Source organism: Haemorhous mexicanus, chromosome 18, assembly GCF_027477595.1.
Source record: "Haemorhous mexicanus isolate bHaeMex1 chromosome 18, bHaeMex1.pri, whole genome shotgun sequence".
NCBI lineage: Eukaryota > Metazoa > Chordata > Aves > Passeriformes > Fringillidae > Haemorhous > Haemorhous mexicanus.
In genome coordinates this window covers 15,241,795-15,265,358 of record NC_082358.1, presented here as the reverse complement: position 1 = coordinate 15,265,358, position 23,564 = coordinate 15,241,795, and the positions used below count along the sequence as shown (strand labels likewise).

The 23,564-nt window shown below is 53.9% G+C and overlaps 3 protein-coding genes across 4 annotated transcripts; 2 read left to right on the top strand and 1 right to left on the bottom strand.

The window, feature by feature from the left end:
- Positions 1–2,280: 2,280 nt before the first annotated feature.
- Positions 2,281–10,211, bottom strand: SPATA2 (spermatogenesis associated 2). Of its 2 annotated transcripts, XM_059862419.1 has the most exons (3): positions 10,059–10,211; positions 7,328–7,765; positions 2,281–5,964 (listed from the first exon to the last, which is right to left on the bottom strand). In XM_059862419.1, the coding sequence occupies exons 2-3, from the start codon at positions 7,643–7,645 to the stop codon at positions 4,711–4,713; spliced, it is 1,572 nt and encodes a 523-aa protein (XP_059718402.1). In that variant the 5' UTR covers positions 7,646–7,765; positions 10,059–10,211; the 3' UTR covers positions 2,281–4,710. The 2 variants fall into 2 exon arrangements, with proteins under 2 accessions (XP_059718402.1, XP_059718404.1); XM_059862421.1 differs by lacking the exon at positions 10,059–10,211 and having other exon boundaries at positions 7,328–9,684.
- A 360-nt stretch (positions 10,212–10,571) lies between these two features.
- On the top strand, positions 10,572–15,829 carry RNF114 (ring finger protein 114). Its single transcript, XM_059862480.1, has 6 exons — positions 10,572–10,715; positions 11,466–11,616; positions 12,072–12,178; positions 12,672–12,786; positions 13,659–13,766; positions 13,908–15,829. Exons 1-6 carry the CDS (start codon positions 10,597–10,599, stop codon positions 13,971–13,973), a joined length of 666 nt encoding a protein of 221 aa, XP_059718463.1. The 5' UTR covers positions 10,572–10,596; the 3' UTR covers positions 13,974–15,829.
- A 3,170-nt stretch (positions 15,830–18,999) lies between these two features.
- SNAI1 (snail family transcriptional repressor 1) lies at positions 19,000–22,703 on the top strand. The gene is made up of 3 exons (XM_059862814.1): positions 19,000–19,097; positions 19,652–20,155; positions 21,350–22,703. The coding sequence occupies exons 1-3, from the start codon at positions 19,019–19,021 to the stop codon at positions 21,529–21,531; spliced, it is 765 nt and encodes a 254-aa protein (XP_059718797.1). The 5' UTR covers positions 19,000–19,018; the 3' UTR covers positions 21,532–22,703.
- Positions 22,704–23,564: the final 861 nt, after the last annotated feature.

Genomic DNA, 23,564 nt, shown 5'->3' with positions numbered 1-23,564 from the left:
GCAGCACCATGCAGGCTCCCAGAGCCCGTCCCAGGGCTGGCAGCACGGTGCAGGCTCCCAGAGCCTGTCCCAGGATGAGCAGCACGGTGCAGGCTCCCAGAGCCCATCCCAGGATGAGCAGCACGGTGCAGGCTCCCAGGGCCCGTCCCAGGGCTGGCAGCACGGTGCAGGCTCCCAGAGCCCGTCCCAGGGCTGGCAGCACAGTGAAGGCTCCCAGAGCCCGTCCCAGGATGAGCAGCACGGTGCAGGCTCCCAGAGCCCGTCCCAGGATGAGCAGCACCGTGCAGGCTCCCAGAGCCCATCCCAGGGCTGGCAGCACGGTGCAGGCTCCCAGAGCCCGTCCCAGGATGAGCAGCACGGTGCAGGCTCCCAGAGCCCATCCCAGGGCTGGCAGCACGGTGCAGGCTCCCAGAGCCCATCCCAGGGCTGGCAGCACGGTGCAGGAGGCTCCCAGAGCCCGTCCCAGTGGCAGGAGGGCAGTAGGCAGTGCCCACTCTGAGCACCAACCCTTCAACCCTTCCTACAGCTCGCTCGTGCCACAGCTCCAAGAGGAGCCCAGGAGCAGAGCTGCCTCTCCAAGCCGGGCTCTGCGCTGGGGGCAGGCAGGTGCCCAGTGCTGCCCTGGCACAGGGACTGCAGCCCTCGCTGCCCACAGAGCCCTCAGAGCAAACCGTGCCAGGCTGTGCCAGCGCAGAGCCCGGTGCCCACGGAGCAGCCCCTCGGCAAACACAGAGAGATGTGCAGCAGCTGCTCCCTGGCTCTCCTACCCTCTCCTCGCATGGAGCAGCCTGTTCTGTGGCTGTCTGCAGGGTTTGGGAGGCAAAGGAGCTGCTGCCTCATCAGGGGCCTTAACCCTCTGCCTTCCTCCCAGCACTGTAAGATGTGCTGCATCCTCTTCATTTCCACATTGCCCCAAGTTGGTTTTTCACAGTGGGGTGCAGGAGTACAAAACCACAAACCACCTCAGTTACTGATCCCATGCCCCTACATTTTCAGACTGGCAAGACTGGTTACAGAAAACCTTTCCCAGGGGAATATGATCAACTGTGAAAAAGAAAAGTACTTACAGTCTTGGACAAACACAGCCACAGTCCATGATTTTCAGAAGGAATCACAGAACACCCTTCAGAAATAACAAACAGGTACATTTGCACCCCAACCCAGTTGCTGCTGAGATAACCATGGTAATGATCATGCTAGAAGGCCTAATTCACTCTGATTTCAGAGCCATGAGAGGTACATCAAAAGTCACCTCCTGCTTTTCTCCCAGTTGCTCTGGCAGTGTATCAATTATTACCATGCTCAGATTAGCTCCTGTTTCTAAACAAATACTGGAAAGGTGAATCTCTTCCCCTAAAAACATTCTACAGCATAGTTAGCAATGTGCACTAAATACTCGTAACCTACAGTCATCTTCCAGAAAATAACTTGAAGGAGCTGTCAGTTCAAATCATCAAGTCTAAACTACTTAACCGTGTATGGAACCTTTAAGCTTCTGTTGAAAGCCAAAGCAGCAAACAAGCTTAGAGGTCTGTAATCAGAGATGCCAGGCAGCAAGACAGCTTACAGGCTTGTTTTATATGCACCAGAAATATGTCAGCTCAAGAAGCATCACGGTGTGAGGCAAGATTTCCTGCAAGAACATTTTAGTTACCTGGAGCTTGATTTTTATAATCCTCCCTGGTACTTCCAGCAACCGCAGCAGACCATGAAACACTCGTAGAATGGGCACTTCAGGATTCACCTGACATGCTTTTTAACACAAGGAGCAAACAAAAGGAATTATTTCGTCTGGAACTTGAGGAGTTCTCCTGCTCCAGAGCCAGCAGGATGCAAAGGGAGCCAGAAGGCCTAATTCAAGTGCCAAAATGTACCTCAGCAGTATCACACATCTTCTGGGAGATGCAGCTTCGCTCGGGAAGCTCATCAGGCAAACGCCACGGAGAGCCAAGGCTGGGATCCACGGAGGGAGCTCCACGTGGCCCAGAGCCTGCTGCCACCCCACCTGAGCCTGCTGCAGACTGCTGCCAGAGCGGCTCACATGCTCCATGAGCACTGAGTCATGCTGCTCAGGCTGCAAACCAAGGGGGGATTTGTCTCAGCAGCCCCGCATGGACAGGCCCTGCGAGCAGCGGCTCACGGCATGCAAACGCACCTGGGAACAGACAGCTACATGCACACGCCACTTTAAGAAAAGAGTGAAGCCTTTTCTTAAAGGCCTCTTTATTTTTAAATTCCTTCAAAACATAAATTAAACAAATCAGATGCAAAACACCTGCATTTTAAATTCGCATATATTTTACTGTATCAATCACAGCAACCTCATACAGTAAGATACACAAAAATAGAGCATGGTATCACTTCAATTCAACACAGGCTTGTACTACAGGATTCCATGACATATATACAGAGGACTTCTCTTTTTCAGAGCAGGTATAGCCCCTGCCCTGGTCACCATAAAAATTACGTGGCATCACAGTTTTAGTTATTCACTGTAGTGTGAGGAGCCATATGGAAATTGAACTGGTGAACTAGAAGATACACTGTAGAGCAGCCAAACAGGCATGAAACTGCAGAAGGTGAACAAAAACCAAATAACCACCAAAATTAAAACCACCCTTAGACTGCATTTTAATAGTAAAATTGTTTTTAAATTCTTCACTATATACATAATGTATCTACATTTGTGTCATATTTATATATATATATATATTTATAAAAAACATACAAGATTGAAAACCTTAAAATCATTCACTTAAACAATATTCACCCAACCCTCAGGGTCAGCAGGGCAGTACTTGCCCTTGACATTACGCTCAGCTGCAGTCCCTTGATTCAGAATTTCCCTGATTGTTAAACACACTTTGCTCACTTTGTTTCTTAGTGCAAACTGGACAGTAACTTTTTGTTCTCAGCCCTCTGTAAGACCCAGGTTTCATCTTATTTCCATAATGCTTCTGACACCCAGTTATGGCTAAATTATTTTAGCTATTTTACAACACTAGCCTATGTAATTTTCCCCTCTACCTACCTGAAGCCCTCCCACCCCAAAAAATGTAAGACAAACAATCATTCATGCATGTTCCTGTCACACAGGGAGTGATGGACATTGAAGTTGAGAAGCCTAGACTCTAACAGTGATTAAAAACCCTAAAGTGAATAATTTCAGTGCAAAGTGGACTACAGTTTACATTTCAGCTAGAGTTCTTTACAGATATTTTAAACACATTTAATTCTGCACATCAGATTAGACTGCCTGATACTTTGTGCTAACTAGCTATAGTTGGAATAAGGGAGCTAGGATTCTTACAGGTTTTCTTTTAATAAAAAACTAAAGTCTATTTATAACCAGGTGGTGGTTGGGGGTCAAACTGTACAGAGCCCAGCACAAGGGAGTCCTGGCTCTCAGCCAGGGTTCCCAAGTGCTACAGCAAGAGACAAAGGTCATCATCTGATTCACATCCATAACCAATGGGTTCACTTGAACAGGAGTCACAAACGAGCTCTGATTTTTAACCAGGCCAGGGCTTTACTTGCTGGACTACACTACAGACAGATTGGCAGTGAATTTGGGAGCAAGCAGGACATTGATACTTACAATTTCCATAACCACAAAGAAAAAGCGTGCACTGAGAGCAAAATCCTGCAATTCTTAGACAAGACTCCACTCAGATGAGCACCAGCCTTATCAGAGGGAAAAAAAAAAGTCAGATTAAAACCCAAGAACTGATCAGAGCCAAGAACATCATTCTGCCACAGTGGCTAAAATAAGCTATGAAATACAGTACAAGGAAAAACAAAAAGTCACCTGAACAAATAACCCAGAGAGACTTCATAGTTATAATGATTCTACCACTTTTAAGAACTCAACATATTAAATATTTATTAAAAATAAACTGTTTCCAAATCACCTATTTACAGTACAAAGAACAGTACTTAAACCATGTGCAACAGAAAGAAAATGGACACTCATCTGAGAGGACAAAACTCCAGGCATCATCTGAGTGACACAGATACAAGATCACCTCTTTAAAATACCATACAGCGAAACCCAGAAGGATGATATTGGCAACACTGGAAAATAAAGCACATATTTTCCAGATTCAGGTTATATAAGCTCGAGATAAACAACCAGGAGAGAAGGGGAGAAGGAGGAAACAAAGACAAAAGGAAGAGAGGTCACGGTGTTTGCATTTTGGAGATCAAGAAATGCAGACACACATCAAAAAATAGTCCTTGTTGGCAAAACAAGCCATTCTCATATTTCCTGCACATTTTGAAGTCATACTTTATCAACAACTGGCAGTGGTTTCATCACTCATAGAAAACGAGAATCTTAATTCTCAGATTTTATTTTCAAATACTGCCTGGTTTTATTTGGGCAAGATATGATATAATAGGAAGGTATGATGTCACTTTTTAAAAATACAACAGCTGCCAAGTTTTAAGGAAAAATGTGCTCTTCTCCCCCATGTAAGTCAAAAAGCAATGCTCATTTAGGAGTTATCTAAATTATAGCAGCATGAAATCTAATGGATCTGCAGCATCTGTGAAGCCACAAAATCAAGAACTGGCACCTGATCACTGAACCATGGTTCCAAATATCTGGACATGTGATTTTGGCAAGAGGTCAGTGTGGAGTCAGAACATTAGTTAGGATAGCCCTTTCCTCTCCCCCTTCCCTTCCCTTCCCAAACAGACTCTTCCAGTCTATCTGTAAACCACGTGGGACAGCTGGGACGATTTGTAGTTCAGCTGGTTGTTGGGCAGGAACCTGTGCAGGTCGCTCTTCCTGCAGCACGGGTCGTAGTAGTAGGCGCTGAGGCAGGAGTCACACGAGACCTTGGAGCAGAAGGTGCACGTGTTGGCCGCTCCCGAGCGGTTGCAGAAGCCGCAGCGCGACGAGCCCGAAGGCTTGGGCTTGGAACCGAACTGAGCAGCTCTGTCTTGGCTCTGAGTCTGTGACGTGTACTGAGATTTCTCCCTCAGAGCCGAGGCAGGAGACAAGCCATCGCTCGGGAGGGCTTTGATGGAGTAGGAGCTCTGCTTCACTGCCGGGTACTCCTGCCTCGAGCCGAACAGGCCGTCACACTTCTGGCAGACAGAAGCGCCACAGGGTATGCCACAGTTCTGGCACTTGGAGGAAGCTGTCTCTTTGGCTAGGTGGGTGCGTTTGTGGTAAACAGGGTTGGCATCGCTTTTTAACAGCCATACATCAGGCTTAATAGCATCTTGTCTTTTAAAATTTAACACGCTTCTAGAATCAGGGTCAGTATATAAATCTAAGTCCTCTTGAGCAGAAAAATAGGAGCTGTAAGGGACATTTGTTCTTAGCATGCCATTGTGATGAGAGGAAGTTGGCAAGTATTCATCTGAACAGCCGTGTGGGGAGCTGGACATGGTCAGCAGAGAGGGCGAGGGACGGATGATTTCATCTTTAATGTCATCTTCCGCATCGACCAAAATCGGCTCCTTCCTGAGGCTCAGCGAGCTCATCAGAGGCGGTTTCTTACTCTCCCAGTAGCTGTCATACGCATCCACGGACTTGGAAGGCTTGCTGACCTTGGGCTTGTAGTAGTCCTTGGAGGCGCGCTCGCTGGCGGATTTCTGGAGCACCATGCGCGCCATGGACGTGTTGAGGCTCTCCTTGCACTCCAGGCGCCGCCGCATGGCCTCCGAGCAGCCCCGCACGTCCTCGCTGCTGCTCTTGCGCTCCTGGACGACATCCACCTCGGAGTAACCCTTGTCCTTCACCTGCAGGTGGATCTCCAGAAGCTGCTCACATTCCACTTTGGCCAGGAAGAGCTCAAAGGAAATCATTTTCACCTGAATGGCGTCGACCTGCTCTTTGAGCTTAAACGTCGTTCCCAGCTCCTGGACGTAGCCCATGTAGCTCAGAATCTGCCTCACGTCATCTTCCGTTAGAGCAGACTTCACATAATAAACAAAGGGTCCAGTGTAGGTCTGAGGGGCCCGGGGCAATAAAAGGAAAACTAGGTTACAAATTCAGTGGTGGACGAGATGTTCAGATAATTCAGCGACAGAGACCATATAATTAAATACAACAATAACAACTCTGAACACATGCAACTGCCTTGGCAAGATGAGCTCCATTTCTGCATCCCTCCTGCTCAGCAGATGGAAATTCCACATGAGGGAAATTCAAAGTAGGAGAGTTTTCATTCAATTTAAAATCCTGATTAGCATAATGTCCTCCCTGGTGATTTAAATCACTCTGCTCTGCACTGACGTTAACTTTAATCCATACCAGACATGTTTGAATTTACAAAAGTCTACCATGAAAGGCAAAAAGGCCAGGATTTGGGAACTACCCCATGCAGGGACAAGCTGGAGCTAACAGGAACTCAGAATTACTGCAGGAGTGCCAAAGTCCAATTCAGCTTTAAACATGCTTCAGGTGCACCCTTCTTTGTGTACTGGTACTATGCAGTTTCAAATGTTAGCTTTATTTAATTTAATTTTTAAACTTCCACTAAAAGAGCCCCAAAAGCACAGACATGAGTTTCTGCAAGCTGAAATCCCCTCAGCATCCGGCACACCTGAGGGATATGCTTAGCCCAGTCCAGCCTGTTCTGAATGCAGGCAGGAGCAGTCTGCCCACCACAGGCAAAAGATAAACCACAAAACTCAACTGCAGAGAGCTCCCAATGGGACTGCAGCACCCAATAACAGCAGTGAGATCCCACTTTTCCCTCTGGGAACCTGCCTTGGGTAGATACATTTGAAAGCACCTTAAAATCAAAACATCAGGAACTGAGCACTGACAAGCAGATCAAAGGTACTCTGAAAACAACCCCTTTGCAGAAAGGGGTTGTTTTCAGCATTATCATACAACTTGTGGGAACCTCAGCAAAGCACCCACTTGAACACATGCCCTGGGTTTAATACTTGTGTCCAGTAACAGCTGTGGCAAGACAAATCAAACTCAGTCAGCTCAAATCCAGCTTGACCACTCACCACAGTGAAAGCCTCCCCAAGTAAAAGTGAAACAGTGGAGCAGGGCAGGCTGAACAACAACCTTAAATAAGTTCTTCTCCTACTTTATACACACTCTAATTGCAGAAAGTGCTTGTACTTCTGCTCGGGGGATACTCTCATCAGATATTCTCATCTCTCAAACTTCACTTATTTTACACTGGAACTTTCCCATGGCTTCTGTTTACCTACTGTAATATATATAAATATATATAAATATAAAATGCTATAAATGGAAAAAAGAGAAGACTTTAAAGGAAACAAATTAAATGCACTAACAGAAAGAAAAATAAATCACGTTCTCACTATGGCTACATAAAAAAAGTCTTACCTTAATGTTTTTGAACTCCTTTTTCCAGGGGTACAGAAAGAGATTAATCCCAACTGTCTCAAGCATGTTGAATGCACTATGGAGACAATGTAAACTTGAGGATTTCACAGATCTCAGTGAGTTTTCAGCCATCTCGTAAAATTTTATCAACCGGAATCTATAAAAGGGATCAATTTTGGGAAGGCAAAGTAAGGCTGCTGCTGCCACCCGCAAGTACTCATCGTTAATAGGACGCTGCTTGCTGTCAGAGGCATTCAGTTTGCATTCGTGGAACTGTACATACTTCCTAAATAAATCGTCTTTATATTTTGTATCCATTGAAATCAGATTTTCCCTCCGCTGGGGGCAGCTACCTCCTCTCGTTCATGGTTATTTGGCAGTGGGTTGGGTATCTGGCGTTAGGAATCTTCAGCAATGGCAGCTGGCCTGGAATAAAAACTGAAAACAAACACAAGTCATGCCAGGTGCACACACCCCAGACATGCCCTGCCCCTCGGGGCTCTGTAACACGGTCACAGAGCTGCAGCTCCCTCACAGCCTCTGCAGGACTCTGAAAAGGCACAGGAGCCACAGAAATGCCACTGTCCTGCTTTCCAACACCATTCCCCACCCGTTTTCCAGGTCCCTGCCCATTCTGTGAAAGCGTCTGCTTTTCCCCCTCGCCTCTTGTGGCCCAGGACTGTCCCCAGGCTGAGCAGGTTTACTGACTTTGCCTTTTGATTGCTAACATTTTCACTGACATTCCTCCTGCTGGTACCCCAGTGCAGCTGGGGCTGCTCTGCAGCCACCTCTCAGGACCCACTCCCACCTGCTGCAAGCCACAGCCCAAATTCCAGCTGAAAGCTGGCAGCTGCAATCACCACTGGGATCTTTTCAGCAAGAAACACCTGCCCCCTTCAGCCGTGTTATGGGAACTGAGTAAAACCCTTTCTGTGCCTCTGTCAGGTATGGTTCTGTTTGCAGGGATGGTTGTTTTTATGGCTATACTGATCTGCATTTCCAGAGCACTGAGCTCACACACGGAGCTGAAATAGCTGGTGACAAAAGAATCTCCCAAATGCTGCTTTACAAGAGCAAGGTAATTCACAGGCCAACAGACTCCTCCTGCAATGCCTCAGAAACCTGTGATCACAAAGCAGACCACAGGCTTTGTTTACTACATGAAAAGACAAACCAGCTCTTGACCTGAGGGGAGAGGAGTTGGGAGAATTCAGTGCTCTGTTTCAGATGTAGTCAGTCTCAAACAGCATGTCAGAAAAGACTCTTCACCCAGTATTAACTGCAGCTGCTAGAACACCGATCACCAGTCGTGTTAGAGGAAAATAACTTCCTAACTGAAGGAGCCAAAACACAAAATAGCAACAACCAAGAGGCCAGGGATCAAACAACAAAATCAGCAGCCTGGCAGTTAACATTCCTTGATGAAAGGCTGTGCTCAGTGCCAGCCCCGTGTGGGGAAAGTTAAGCAGCAGTTCTGCCTCTCCTCCAAGGCACACACGCTCCTGTCAAGAGACAGGCTGTGAATCACAGGAAATGTGGAGTGCTAAATTAACATCTGAGCATAAGGGCCAGGAGCAGTCCCTTCCCTCCCCACGTTCCTCCGCAAGTTGTGCGGGATGAAGTCTGTGGACAAAGACAGCAGAGCCTGTTCCTTGGCAAGAAGAGCTGCACACGAGAACTGCAGAGAGAGATCTTTGTCTGGCACGTCAGCAGAACACCCCCAGGACACGGAGTGGTCCTGTGCTGGCAAGGAGCTGCATTCAGCACCACAGCCCTGCCATCCCCACTGCCAACAGCCACCAAACACAGCTCCTGGCCACACGTGAGGCACAGCAGGGTCAGGGAGCCCCAGGTGATGGGAGAGCCTTCATCGAGGCTCCCAGAGCCCTGCCAGCCCTGACCGTGCCCCGTGCCTGCCACCCGAGCCAGGGCACAGCACACTGTGCCAGAGCACAGCCTGGCAGCCCTGCCAGAGCTGCTCCAGCACAGAGCCGCGGGCAGCACGGCCTCCCTGTGCCGGCAGCCCACCCAGCAGCAACATCCATGGTTACAGGCTCTGGAGAGCTCACGATGCGAGCAGGCACGGATAAATATAGGTTTCAGCAGCTCCCCGACTGGCAGAACGCACAGAGGAACGAGGCTGCTTTGCCGCAAGGTGTTCACGCCAAAGGCCAACGTTTCCCGGAGCTGTGAGAACAGAAACTCCTGAGCAGAGTCCAGTGCCGGCTGTTGAGATAAGAGAACGTTTCTAACCATGTCCAGGGCCAAACCTCTCCCGAGAGAACCGACTGCTCTGACCGCAGGGTTGTACAAAACCCTGGGCAGCAGCAGGGTACAACAGGGCAAACCCGCCCTGCTCCCACGGTGCGCCCTCCGCCCGCAGCGCAGCCGTTCCCGCCGCGCCCGGGGCCGCGAACGGCCGAACGGCTCCCGGACACGGCGACTGCGAGCGGCGCGGGAGCGGCTCCGAGCGCGCGCAGCCCGGGGACCACCGCCCGCCTGGCGCCCGCCCGGGGCCGCTCCGTGCCCGGGGCCGCTCCGTGCCCGGGACACTTGTTGCAGAGCGGGGCGAGGAGCCCCGGGCACCGCCTGGGCCTCCGCGGCGCCACCGGCCCCGGGAGCGCCCGCCGCCCCCGGCCGCCCCGCCGCCCCCGCTGTGCCGCGACCGCGCCGCCCGCCCGCCCACCCGCCGGGGCCAAGCCCCCGCTCCGCGGCCTGTCCCGTCCCTCACCGCTCCGCACCGCCGCCGGGACCCGCCGCCGCTCCACCGGAAGAGCCCGGCGCCCGGGATGCTGCCCCGCGTCCCGACGCGCTGCCCCGGCGGAGCCGCGGAGGCCCGGCCGGTGCCGCGGACGGAGCGCGCCCGCCCTCACGGCTCGGGCAGGGCCGCGGCGGCGGCAGCGGCGGCCCGGAAGTGAACGGCGGGGCGGAAGAACTTCCGCCGCGTGACGTCATTGGGGCGGGGCGCGAGAGGCGGGGCTCCAGGGGCGGTTCCGTGCTCCGGGGAGAGCCGAGAGAGAAAAGCGGCCGTGGAACGGCTGCGGACTGTGACACCATCGGCCGTTAGGGCACCGCCATGCCCGGAGCGGCGCTGGCACGGCACGGGGCCCCGCCCGCCGGCTGCTGCCCGGGGATGGCGACCCCGCCTGCCCGGTGCGCCCCGCCCACAGCCCTGTCACGCCCACAACGCTCGGTCACGCCCACAGCGCGGGGCGGGGCCGGGCGGGGCCGCGCGTGCGCAGGGCCGCCCCCTGGCGGCGCGGCGGAAGATGGCGGCGGGCGGGCCGTCGCGGGCCCCGGAGCGGCGGCCGGACCCGCTGTCCCGCCTCACCTGCCCCGTGTGCCTCGAGGTGTTCGACTGCCCGGTGCGCGTCCCCTGCGGACACGTGTGAGCGCCCGCCGCCGGGCCGGGGCGCGGGGGCCGGGGCGGGGGCCTGGGGCGGGGGCTGCGGGGCCTCGGGAGGAGCCGCGGCTCGGGCCCCGGCGGGGCTGAGGGCAGGGGCTCCGCACGCTGCTCTGCGCCCCGGCAGCGGGGCTGGGCAGGACAGGACAAGGCTAGAGCGGCCTTAAAGGGAGAAAACGAAAGCAAAGCGGGAGGAAAGGAAGCCAGTGTTCTTCCACTTTCGCTTCCCGTCTCCCCTGAGGAATGCGGGCATGGAATGGCTGGACAAGGGACAGCGGCTTCACACCGTCAGAGGGCAAGCTGAGCTTGGGTGTTGGGATCGAATTGCTCCCTGTGAGGCTGGGCAGGCCCTGGCACAGGGTGCCCAGAGCAGCTGTGGCTGCCCCCGGATCCCTGGCAGTGCCCAAGGCCAGGCTGAACACTGGGGCTTGGAGCAGCCTGGGGCAGTGGGAGGTGTCCCTTCCATGGCAGAGGTGGCTCTGAATGGGCTTTAAGGGACCTTGCAGCCCAAACTATTCCATGATTCTGTCTAGAAGCCGAGGGCAGAGAGCACTGTCCAACAGCAAACAATTCTGGATGTGACAGCCTGGGATCCTTCATGCCCAGCTGCTTCTTACCCTTCTTTATTGAATGTCAAGGCTCTGTTACTCCTTTGGGCAGAGGCCGTGCAAGGGCAGTGGGCACTGCGGGTGCCCAGAGGGCTGTCTCAGCACCTGCTCCTTCTCTCTCTCACAGCTTCTGCACGCCGTGCCTGCAGGAATGCCTGAAGCCCAAGAAGCCAGTCTGTGGGGTGTGCCGCAGCACCCTGTCCCCTGGGAGCAGAGCCCTGGACTTGGAAAAGCAAATTGAAACGACAGAAACCACTTGCAACGGCTGCAATAAAAAAGTATGAAAGTGTTTGGAAGTTCAGTACACGAGATGTGTCCACCAAGCTGCTTCCTCCTCAGCTTTCTGCAAAATCAGGTCAAAGTGTTTGTTCAGATATGTGCTGAAGGTGTTTGATATAGGCAGCACCCAGATGTTGACATTCTTTCCACAGTTTTTTGTTGTTACCTTTTCAGGAGATGAATTAAAAATGAAAGATGCTGATTTTAAGTGGCAGTGGGACGTGGCTGCTGTAGCAGGGTTGTATGGTAACATACCACAGACAGCAGAGTTACAGCTTAGCTGACCTGTAGTCTCAAAAGTTTTCTGCTTGGCCAGCCGAAGTATTTGGAGTTTCTGCTGTAGCCCTTCTGCTGAAAGCTGCTGGGGGTTACATGTTAGCTGCTGTTGTTTAAGCGAGTGCCAGGAGGTGCAGGAGGTTTGGGCTCACCTGCTGTGCTGCTCTTGCCTGCACAGATGTACCTGTCCAAGATGCGCAGCCACGCAGCCTCCTGCTCCAAGTACCAGAGTTACATCATGGAAGGTGTCAAAGCTGTTACTAAAGAGCCCCTCCACAGCACCAGGTAACACCTCTGCTCTCAATTCCTGAGCTTCTCTGGCTCAAGAAAGAATTTTGAAGTAAAAGCAGAATTTACCACTTTGCTCAGTTTGGGTGCTAGTTTTTATGTAGTTAAAAACTGAGCCTTGCTCCTGCACCTGGCTGTGCCCAGGTAAACTCTGCTGCTTCTGCTGGGACATCTCTAAGATCAGGGCATTCTATAGATGCAGCTGGTTTTTAAAATACCATGGTCTCCTGATTGTACTCACCCACAAAGGAGGGAAGTGGGGGTTGGTGGCAGAGCATTCTTGTGGGTGGTGCCCTGGCATTTGAGAAAAAGGTGATAAATGGCACTCAGAACATTTGCAGAAAAACTGTAACTCAGTCTAAATATTGAGTTCCCTAAAATACCGTTTGGAGTTCACAAAATGATTGTTAAAATTAGCTAGCCTTCATTGCACACATAAACGATTGCCTTGAATAAGCTGTATTTGTAAATCACATTTCTCCCCCACCAGGAGCTTCCCGAACCGCTTCACCTTCCCGTGCCCGTACTGCAGCGAGAAGAACTTTGATCAGGAAGGGCTGGTTGAACACTGCAAAGCTTTGCACAGCATGGATGCAAAACAAGTGGTAATAAAAAGTCTTGGTGCAACAATTGCAGTGAAGTCTGGTCTTAAAGCCCTTTGAAACAATGAGTTAGAGACTTTTGAATTAAGTAGGTGTAATTTCTGCTGTCCAGTCAGTGTGGCTGTGCTGGTCATGCCTCTAAGCCTGGTGTGGTTCTGCTGTCACCTTTTTGTGGCTCTCTGGTCTCCACACCCACTGCAGCTGGGCCACATCCTCTTCATCCTTGAAAAATGGCACACATTCAAAGTTAATTATGCACAGCTAAGCAATAAAATAGAATTTTTTTAAAAAAGTCAGACATTTAATTTTCTCCTTGTTTTTCCCCTTGTTTCCAGCAAGAAAATATTAGAAACTGTTGGGGGAAATGCTTGCAAAAACTAGTGTATCATTGTAGTAATCTATCTCTGATACTTCCTCTTATGTAAGAGGAATTGCAAAATATGGAACTGAATTGGAAACTTTCATTTTTCTGGGAAGTTTTTTGGAATTCCAGATTTTTCAGGAAAATAAAGTTCCTTTTTTCTCTTGAAGAGAAGTTCCTTTTTTCCTTTGCAGAGAAGACCAAGGAAACTTTCCTACCACTGTGAAATAAGGCTGAAATCTTCTAAAGCAAGAGGCTTTAATGAATTCTGATTTTCAGAACGTGGGAGAAGAGTAGGGCCATTCCACTTCAGGGATCTAAGACATGAATTAAAATTATTCAGGGTTATCTGAGGTTTTTGCATTCAATGTCCCAGCAAGTTATTTGCCATCCCTTTGCAAACAGAACAGTGACAGCACAAGCCTGAGCTGCACTCCCCCACGCTGTCCCTGCCCTTCTGCCGTCAGCATTAAAGCACTGAAGCATTGGACCTAACTGGCTTTTTCTGTTGAAGGTGTGCCCAATTTGTGCCTCAATGCCGTGGGGGGACCCCAACTACAGGAGTGCCAACTTCATGGAGCACCTGCAGAGGCGCCATCGCTTTTCCTACGACACCTTTGTGGTAGGTGTGCGCTGCCCGCTGCCCAGCCAGGGCTCCTGGGGCTCCCTGGCCCTGCTCTGCAGTGCCCTGGCTGCCCTGCAGCTCTGCAGGGGCGCTGGGCAGCGTGGCTGCTGCAGGGACAGTATCTCTGCTCTCTTCCAGGATTATGATGCTGATGAGGATGATATGATGGCGCAGGTTTTGATGCGCTCTCTGCGGGATAAGTGATCCAGCCAGAGGATTTACTGCAAACCCAAGCTTCCACCAGGGGGAAATGCCCAGCATCCTTGCAGTTCTCCCTGCACATCCCAAGATTAACTCAGGCATCCAGAAGTACAGAAGACTTTAATCCTATCTCAGTTTTAAATCCTGGTTTGATATTTCTGTACCATTCAGTCTTTTGGTATCATGGTCTCTGACATTCAGCCCTGCCAGCCCCATTTTTCTACTTGCTTAGACTCAGTTTCACTGTAGATCAACACATGGGAACCAAGGCTTTTTCCTTTACCTATGCCTATAGGTTTCTTTGGAGGTTGTATTTATTTGACTGTCTAAAATCAAAATCATTCCAAATGGAATGGCCTGAACTAGTTAAAAAATATCTTCCCAATCTCATTTACATATCTCAAGTGATTGTATGTGAGGTGTACTGGTAGCTCTGTTCCCCTTTAGTGAGACTTCAGGTGCTAACTGTAACTGTCAGACCAGCTCTCATGTAAGTGACCTCTGATACCTGTGATTCCATAATGTTTCCCAGTGTTTCATTCCTTACAGGCAGCCTCCCAACTGTATGGAAAACATATCTTCTGTATGAGTGTGCAAACTGCAAACTTTCCTAGGAAATCTTTGCACTGTGTAAAAACTAGTTCAAAATACTTCAGTTCTATGCATGATGATTACTTTCCTCCATACTCTTACTATAATTTCTAGCCTGGAAAATGATCTTTAGTGTTGGTCTTAGTTAAAATGCATAATTTTTTAACTATCTTAGCAAATATTAATCAAAATTGCTGGCTTTATGATTAAATCGGTGGGTTTGAAACTGGTTTCCTAGTAATTTTAAGCCTTATGCTGATAGGGGAATTCAGAAGGTTTTTTTCAATACCTCGGCTTTCTATCTAAACTAAAATTTTCATATATGTTCTTGGGTTTTCCATCTCTCAAGAGAAGCTGGTGGGAAAATTACAAGTAATTCATGGCGTTGGCATAGTACTTCCTTTCTGCATCACAGATTTTATCAGGTATTTTGAATTGCTGTTCTTCATTGAAATGTCCCTGAAGTGGCTGAAGCTGTACTTGGATTGTTTGCCGTCGGGCAGTGTGTGTGTAGAGCCAGGTGTAGCCTTCAAGGAAAAGTGAAATACAGCTCTGAAAGCAGGACAGCTCCAGCCCCTAGTCAGTGGATACTCTGTGTTCAAGCCTACACTTTACCGTGGAGGTTCCTTAATTTTAGTATGATGCTTTCAAGGAGTTCAAGTGGAGCTGCTGAGATCTGAGGCACCTGACCAGAACCTGTAAATCAGAGTGCTGAGATGTCCAATGCAAGTGTTGGAATTGGAGCAGTGGGCCTGCACCACCCCAGAACTGAGTACTAATTAATTGATCTGAGCTCCTCCCATCGTGCTCTGCAGACGGCAGCACAGCCTAACCCTGAAAATAATGAAACACGCTCCAGCTAAAACCTCGTGGTTCAGCCAGACCTCTGGCACCTCTGCTGCCCTTGGGGTTTGTGTTTCCCGTGGTAGGAGCTGTTACGTTCCCACCCTGAGCCCCTGCGTGGGGCTGGGAGATGTGGAACCCCCTGGTTCTGTGGGGCAGGTGCTGTGTTTGGGGTGTTACTGCAGTGCTTGGCCTGCAGAGAGGTGATGGGGGTTGGATGGGGATCTCTGGGCTCTGGTCACAGTGCAGTTTGGTGATGCCCATTGCCAGGAATCCAGATTCCTGCTGCTGTTCTAAGTGCACTTCCATGCAACTCTGATAAAATGTTTAAGGAGCAATTAGAAGCTTCCAAGCAATTACTTTGTCATGTTTTTGACTTTTGAAGACAAGTTACAAATAAAGGCCATTTAATTTATAAAATCCTACCTTTGTGTCAGCTCTTGTCATTTCTCCCTCGGGCTCCTCGTGTTTCCTTTGAGCACCCAGAGTGTTTGCACTCGCTGGGGCACGCCCGACTGAGACTCGTGATGGATTTAAAGGCAGGGGTGGGAGGCACCTGCGTGCTCTGCACAGCCTCTGCTCATCTTTGGGTGGTGGGCAAGCCTTGATGGAGGACAAAGCAGCTGGGGCTCCCAGAGGCGGTGGGTGTCCCCGGGAAGGGCGCAGTGCTGCTCGCGCCTCGTCAGCAGCTGATCCTGCAGCCGCATTGTGGCGATAATGCAATCGGGCCAGCCCGGAGCTGTGAAATTCCCCGTGTCTGGCACCAGGAGTCAGCCCGAGGAGCGCAATTAGCACAAAGAGACACAATGGGAGGAGCCGGGCTTGCAGCTGAGCTGTTCTATCAAATTTGTCTCCAGACAACGACTGGTCTTAATAGTTGTGATAAATTGTTGTCAGCATTAATTTCCTAATGCACAGGCATTGCTCCATGTGGAATTGCAGCGGTAAATCCCCATGGTCTCCTTAGGCTGTGAAACGAGATCTTGCCAAAGCATAAGTGCTGTATTCCAGGTCTTCATGTCACCAGACTGAAAGAGAACAGCAAATTTTCTTCAAGCTGTACTGGACACTTACGGTGAGCCCACCTCACAAAGGATTACCAACCAAGGCTGTGTTAAGTCATGGAAAAGCAAATGAGGGATGTTTTTGCAGCAAAACAGCTTTGTGTTACAGTTGCATTGGTCTGTGCTTCATTCAATTCATGGGTAAATTACATTTTTCTCTGGGTGGTACAAATGTTGAAACCACTATGAAAACTCGCTTTACCTTCCTGACTCCTTCCCCAAAGCTCCAGAAAATACTCTGCACTTAGTGAAAAATTGGTGTCGTTGCTACTGGCTTAGATCTCTCTTCTAGTTCTTCTCACGTTTATTGTGTCTTTACAGATGCTGGGGTTTAAAACAATAATTCCGTGGAGCTTCTGGGAGCTGCCTGAGTGCCCCGTGCAGTGAGTGAGGGTGCCGTGCCCGGGGATGAGCCCGGAGCGGCGGCGGCGGCTGCTCGGGGCCGCTGACGGCAGAGGGAGGTCTTGCATCTCGGAGAGAGCGGGGCTCGCTCCTCCCGGCGCAGGGCTCGGCCCCAGCCCCCTCCGCCGTGGGCTTCAGGGAGCTTCTCCAGCCTTGCCGTGAGGGTTCACACCCCGTCCCATGGCCGGAGCTTCTCTTCTTCCCACCACAGCCTCCCTTGGCGGGAGGAGCTCTGCTCTGCAGCCAGATATTCATGGAGACCTGGGGCCAGGGAAGTAAAAAGGAGACTTTTCAGCAGACTTGTTGCTCTGGAGGTGGTTGAAGTGTATTTGTGAGCTCCCTGGGCCGGTCCTGGTGTGTCTGGGACTGGAGTTGTGCCACGGGCTGCTGGCAGGTCTGCTCGGAGCACCTTGGGGCTCGACGGGACGGTCGAGAAACTCACTGCCACTTCCAGCCCGTGAAGCACTGCCGAACATCCCCGCCCCTGCGTCCTGCTCTCTGTCCCCTGTCGTGCTGGCTCACAGGCACAGGTAGGTCAGGTGGCTTTCTCCCTTGATCTCGTTTTTTCCCCTAGCACAGGCAAGTTTCCACACGCAGTGGTTGGAACAGATCTGATTATTACCATTTCAGAAAGAACAGAAAACCACCTCTCTGTGTTCCTCGTGCGAGTGTCCCCGCTGTAACCACATCCGCGGCAGGTGGAGCAGCGCGGGGGGGCAGCGGCCGGGCCGGGGGAGGCACCTGCACAGCCCCGGTGCCGCCCCCGGCCCGCCCCTCCCGGGGAGCGGCCCCTCTGCACCCCCGAGAATGGGAGCACCTGACCTTTGCGAGTTGTATCCCCCAAGGCCTTCCGGGGCACTTTTCCTCCTGAACTTCAGGCTGATCCAGGGGTGAGTTTTGCAGATAAACACCTGCCGAAAGCCACGGGCCATTCGCAGCAAAAGAGGGATGATCCAGCGCCAGAGCACATGGCTGCAGGGGAAGAGTTTGCAAATGCGTCTGCTCTGGGCAGGATGCGCGTGGCTGGCAGGACAGGCTTTCCGAGCTGCCCCTGCCCTGAGGACAGGCTGACGGTGAGCTCAGTCCCTGCGCTGCAGCCGTGCCAGTGGAAAGCTTTGCTCCCACTTCTGCATTTCGTGTCGTTGTGGCTAAACAGTAAGATGCGGTCAGACGGGGCTGGCGCAGCGATGTGTGACGGCTGAGTCACGAGTGGGCCAGCACACGGCCCTTTTCCGAGTGGCAGGGTCGGAGGAGCATTCCCAGCAGGACCTGTTCCTCCTGCGGCAGCCGCCAGCAGCTGCCTTGGCCCGGAGCTGAGCGCGGCTCTGCAGCAGGTGGCTGGAGCCGTGCCCTGAGCCCTTCCAGCGGGGAAACCCCCCGTGAGCCCAGGGGCCGGCATGAGCTGGGAGCGCAGGCTGCGCTCTCTGACTGCTCCATCTCTGCCCCAGCACCCGCGGGCCGTGCCCGGGCTCCTTCCCGTGGGCACATGGCCCCTGGGAGCGGGAAGCCACTGGGAGCGAGTGCCTGAGCGGGGCTGTGTGACCCGCCCTGCCCGTGGAAAAGAGTCAGGGGGAGTCACCGAGGACTGCGCCAGATCCATCCCGCTGCTCCAAAAGTGACTGCCTCTTCCCAGAGGGTTCTAACCTGTGAAGGGTGCTTCACCGCAGGGCTTTGTCCCACCGGGGCACGGCAGAAGCTTGTCCCACCCTGCACCGCAGCCCACAGCCGTGGGGAAGGGGAAGGACAGGCAGCAGGGGTGCGGGGGTCCCCGCCAGGCACAGCGCCTTCCCCCAGCCCGCACGGCCGCTCTGCCCGCGTCGGGCACGGCCCGGGGAAACCCCCGGGAGAGAAGCCAGGACCGGCTGGGGCAGCAGCATCAGCAGCAGCGGCTGCTCGTACTCTGGCACCGGGGGGCAGCGCGGCCGCACCGTGGGAGCGGCCCCCGGGCTCCGTCCCCTCGGCTCGGCACGGCACGGCCCCGGCGGCGGGGCCGACACCTGCCCGTGCCCGCCCCGTCCCGCCCGGCCATTGGCTGCGGCCCCGGGGGCGGCCCCGCGCCCGCCCCGAGCCGCGCCCCCGGCCCCGCGCCCATATCAGGGGGCGCGGCAGCTCCGCGGCCCCGCGGCGGCGGCGGCACCGGGGCTCAAGATGCCGCGCTCGTTCCTGGTGAAGAAGCACTTCTCGGCCAGCAAGAAGCCCAACTACAGCGAGCTGGAGAGCCAGGCTGGTGCGTGGACAGGACGGGCCGTGCACGTGGGGCGGGGGCTTCGGTGCGGGATCTCCCTAAGGCTCCACACAGGATCGGGCAGGGATTGACCGACTATTCCAGGGTTGCGGATTTATTAGTTCGTTTCAGTTTTGTGCGTCTTGTGGCGCGCGATCCAGTGTCCCGGGATGCTGAGCAGCTCCCTGGTACCCCGGGGATGTCGGTGGCTCCGGTGGCTCCCTCATGGGGCGCACATGGGTGCGTGGGGAGCTCCCCGTGCCGGTAGCTGGCGGGAGCGTGGGGTTCTCTTCACCCCATCCCTCGCGGCAAGGCGGGCAGGGCCGCGGGGTCCCGGTGGTGTGAGGCCGGTCACCTTTGCCCCGGGGCGGGCTGCGGCTCTGGGCTCCCGTGGGGGGGCTGGGATCCCTTTGGTCCTCCGACTCAAGGGTGCGGCGCGGGGCTCCCGAGGGATGACCTGGGATGGGGTCCCAACGAGCCCGCGGGGGTGGGTCGGGCCCCACCGCCCCCGTTCCGGGCACGCCGCGGGCCCCGCTGACCGCTGCTGCCTCCCGCAGTGCTGGCGACCCCGCTGCTCTACGAGACGTGCCCGCTGCCCGTCATCCCCCCGCCCGAGGTGCTCGGCCCCGGAGCCTACTACCCTCCCCTGGTGTGGGACGCAGGGCTGCTGTCCAGCCTGTTCCCGGGCGGCCCGGGCAGCGAGGCTGCGGGCGGCGCGGCCCCCGCCCTGGACCTGACGGCGCTCTCCAGCGAGGAGGATGAAGGCAAGAGCTCGGGGCCCCCCAGCCCGGCCTCGGCCCCCGCTGCCGCCGAGCGCTTCCGCTGTGCCCAGTGCGCCAAGGCGTACTCCACCTTCGCCGGGCTCTCCAAGCACAAGCAATTGCACTGCGACGCCCAGGCCAGGAAATCCTTCAGCTGCAAGTACTGTGAGAAGGAGTACGTGAGCCTGGGGGCTCTCAAGATGCACATCCGGAGCCACACGCTGCCCTGCGTCTGCAAGATGTGCGGGAAGGCCTTCTCCCGGCCCTGGCTGCTGCAGGGCCACATCCGGACGCACACCGGTAAGGTCCCCTCTCGTCCCTCTCCCTCCCTCCCTTATCACCTCCCGCTTCCCTGCTCCGCTGCCCCAGCGAATCGGCGGGCCGGGTGTTATCTGGGAAGATAAGGTCTTCCCAGACCCCCTTGGCACATCTCTCGAAAATGTCCTTTAAATATCCTCTTGGCTGAACGGAGCGCAGGGTCAAGGCCCAGCCTGTAAATCTGCGCTGCCGCTGCGAGCGCAGGGCCTGCCCGGAGCCGGCCCTCCAGCCACGGCACACACTTCTCCAAAAAAAAGCCCTAAAGTGGGCTGTGAGACTGCTGGAGCTCCCCTCCCGGGCACTGCCGTGCCCAAAGCATCCCTCCGTGCTCCCGGCTGGGGCTCCCGCTGCCCACGCAGCGCTCGGTCCCGAGGCGGTGCTGAGCCCCGCTGCGGGCGCGGCCGCTCCGGGATGTGCCCGGCCGAGCTCGGCACGGCCCCGGGCAGGTGCTGGAGGCACCTGTTGGCGCGGGGCCGGGCACGCAGCTGCAGCCCACCCCGCTGCCGCGGCCGCCCCGACAAAGCATCTCCCGAGCATCCTTTGTGGGGCCGTGGGACGGTGTAATTGTGACTTGGCACCGATTTCACACCCTCTTAACGTACTAAAGATGATGGCTGAAGGAAGCCGGGTAGACTTAATTGTGCTTTCCAAATTGAGCATACACATTTGTTTCCTCCAAAAGAGTCTTTCTGGGAGGAATTCACCCTGGCCAGGCTTTTCAATGCGAGCCGGGCAGGAGAAGGGGGAGTGCAGGGCTCGGCAGAGGAAATAGCTCCACTCACCCTGGGCTGGCGCCTCGCAGCCGCTGCCTGCTATGATATAATTAACACACAGCGCTCGGCTTTCCTGCCGTGCTGCGGGCTCCTCGCTTGGCTCCGCGCAGCCGACTAGGATCATGTCTTCGTTTGTCTGTGCGACTGCCGTGCTACTTGCAGATCTTTCCAGCATTAATTTTCCGTGGTTCACAGGAAAGGTTTTTCAGGAGCACACAATTCCCAAGCTGGCAGTTCTCCCCCAAGCAATGCTGTACATAGCCGGCTCTCCCCCGAACAATGACAGCCAGCACTTCTTTTCACTGTGCTCTGCACAAACTTTGGCTAATGAATGGCTCCTTCTTTGATATTCCCCATGTGTTGATGCACTGGTTAATTGGGAGCGTTTCTCTTTGTCCCATAGGTGAAAAGCCCTTTTCCTGTACACACTGCAACCGGGCCTTTGCTGACCGCTCTAATCTCCGCGCCCACCTGCAGACCCATTCAGATGTAAAGAAGTACCAGTGCAAAACCTGCTCCCGGACTTTCTCCCGCATGTCGCTGCTCCACAAGCATGAGGAGACGGGCTGCTCTGGCTCTCGCTGAGGACTCTGCTCCCCAGGCCTCTCTCATCACAAATACCCATATTATTACTAGTTTCTGTAGGAGTTAGTTTCCTCCATGGCCATTGCAGTGTGCACCGGGCTGGACGCTGCTCCTCTGGCCCCTGGACCCTCACACTCCTCACTTGGTGCCTCCAGTGCAATGCAAGAGCCCGACCACGAAGGATGCTGGGTTGGAAGGGAGCCGTCAGGATCATCGAGTCCAACTCCTGGCCCTGTGCAGGGCATCCCAAGAAGCCCCACCGTGTGCCTGAGAGCTTCCTGAGCTCAGGCTTGGTGCTGTGACCACTTCTCCCAGCCTGGCATCTGGGGGTGCAGGCCCGCACTCCGTGCCGAGTGTGTGAAACTCGGGGGTCACGGTCCTGCCCCAGCCCCTCGGCAGGTGCCCCCCGGCCAGAGGCACTCGGCACCTTGCAGGGCTGGACTTGCACCCTTGAACACTGCGACCATGTAGCTTGGGGGGCTGGGGGTTTTGGGTTGGATTTGTTGAGGGGGTTTGTTGGTTTTTTTTTGGTTTTTTGTTTTGTTTTGTTTTGTTTTTGTTTTGTTGGGCTTTTTTTTTTTTTTTTAACACCATAACCACTTGGTAACTTTTAAGAACCAGTTTTTTTTTAATGAAGGACAAGACACTCCCCCCGTACCCCGAGTGTATATAACCCGCCTGTAGAAGGTGTAACTATGCAATAATACAGTATCCCAGTAGTTGTGAAGCAGCTGCTTCTCCCCAGCACAATGACAATTTGCAATGCCTGCGAGATTAACAGTGTCCATGAAAGGCAGGGGTAGCCATTTCAAACCCCAGCCCTGTTTACAGAGCAGCTATGCACTCAAGCACCTGTTAATATGACTCTTAACAACTGCTTTTCAAGAGAACTGTGACTAATAGCAGGCACTTGTCAGCTGATACAATGGTGGCCTGTCCCAAGGCCGTCCATCGACAGGTGTGTGCCAAAAGCCCTATTTATGGGTATTGACAGGTGCCTCCTGAATGCATCTTTCTTTGGAAATTGTTTTCATGGAATCATTACAAAGAGGATGTTTACATTTCAAAGGTACACTGGTATTTATATTTTTGTGCCACAATTTTGTACTGATGAAACTTTTTATATAATGATATACAATTTATTGATATTCAATAAAATCGTTAATTTATAATGGGGTTTTGTGGGTGCTTGGGGTGAACGTGCGGACCCGGGTGCTGGGCTCAGCTCTCCTCCCAGCCGCTGCTCTCGGCCTCTGGCTGCAGGTGCCCAGAAAGTGGCGTTTGCCGGAGGGGATGTGTGGAGAGGAAAAGTCAGTTCCTGCCAGGGCCGGGCAGCTGTGCCCTGGGGCGGGCTGGGGGTGCAGAGATCTCCAGGTTCCGTGTGAACAGCACAAGAGCTTGCCCTGTCCCTCCCAGCCCGCCCGGGTGGGTGCTGGTGTCCCCAGGGCGCTGCTGGAGCCCCTGTGGCTCGCCGGTGTCCCTGAGCACGCCCTGGGGAGCAGGTCCCTGCGGCAGCACAGGGCTCTGTCCCTCGGGGGTGGCAGAGCTCCTCCGGCTCTCGGCAGGACCCCGAGCCGCCTCCAGCCCCAGGGGGTGACCAGCAGAGCTGGCACGTCCCATTATCACCGCAGAGCTCCGGCGCGGGAGGGGCTGTCCCCGCCTGGGGCCACCAAGGGCCAGGCTGCCTCCAGGATTCCCAGGATGAAACGCCCAGTGCCCCAAACCACCTGCACCTTCTCAGCCTCCCCCAAACTTGGAGTGCTTCAGGGACCGCAGCCAGGCTTCCTGCCTGCCTCCCCCAGGGCCTGGGGTTTGGTCCTGCCCGCGTTTCCTCGGTGCCACCTCCCGGACCTTGCTTCCAGCCATGAATGAAAGGACACGCGTCCTCCCTCCGGCTCTCATCCCTGCAGCCCCGGCTCCCCGCCTCCCCCAGGGGCTGCTCGGAGCAGGAAGATGTGTGCGGCTGTAAAAGTCAGCAGAGCTGCTGCTCGGCCCTTCTTTAATTAAGAGCTCACCCGGCATAAACTGACTTT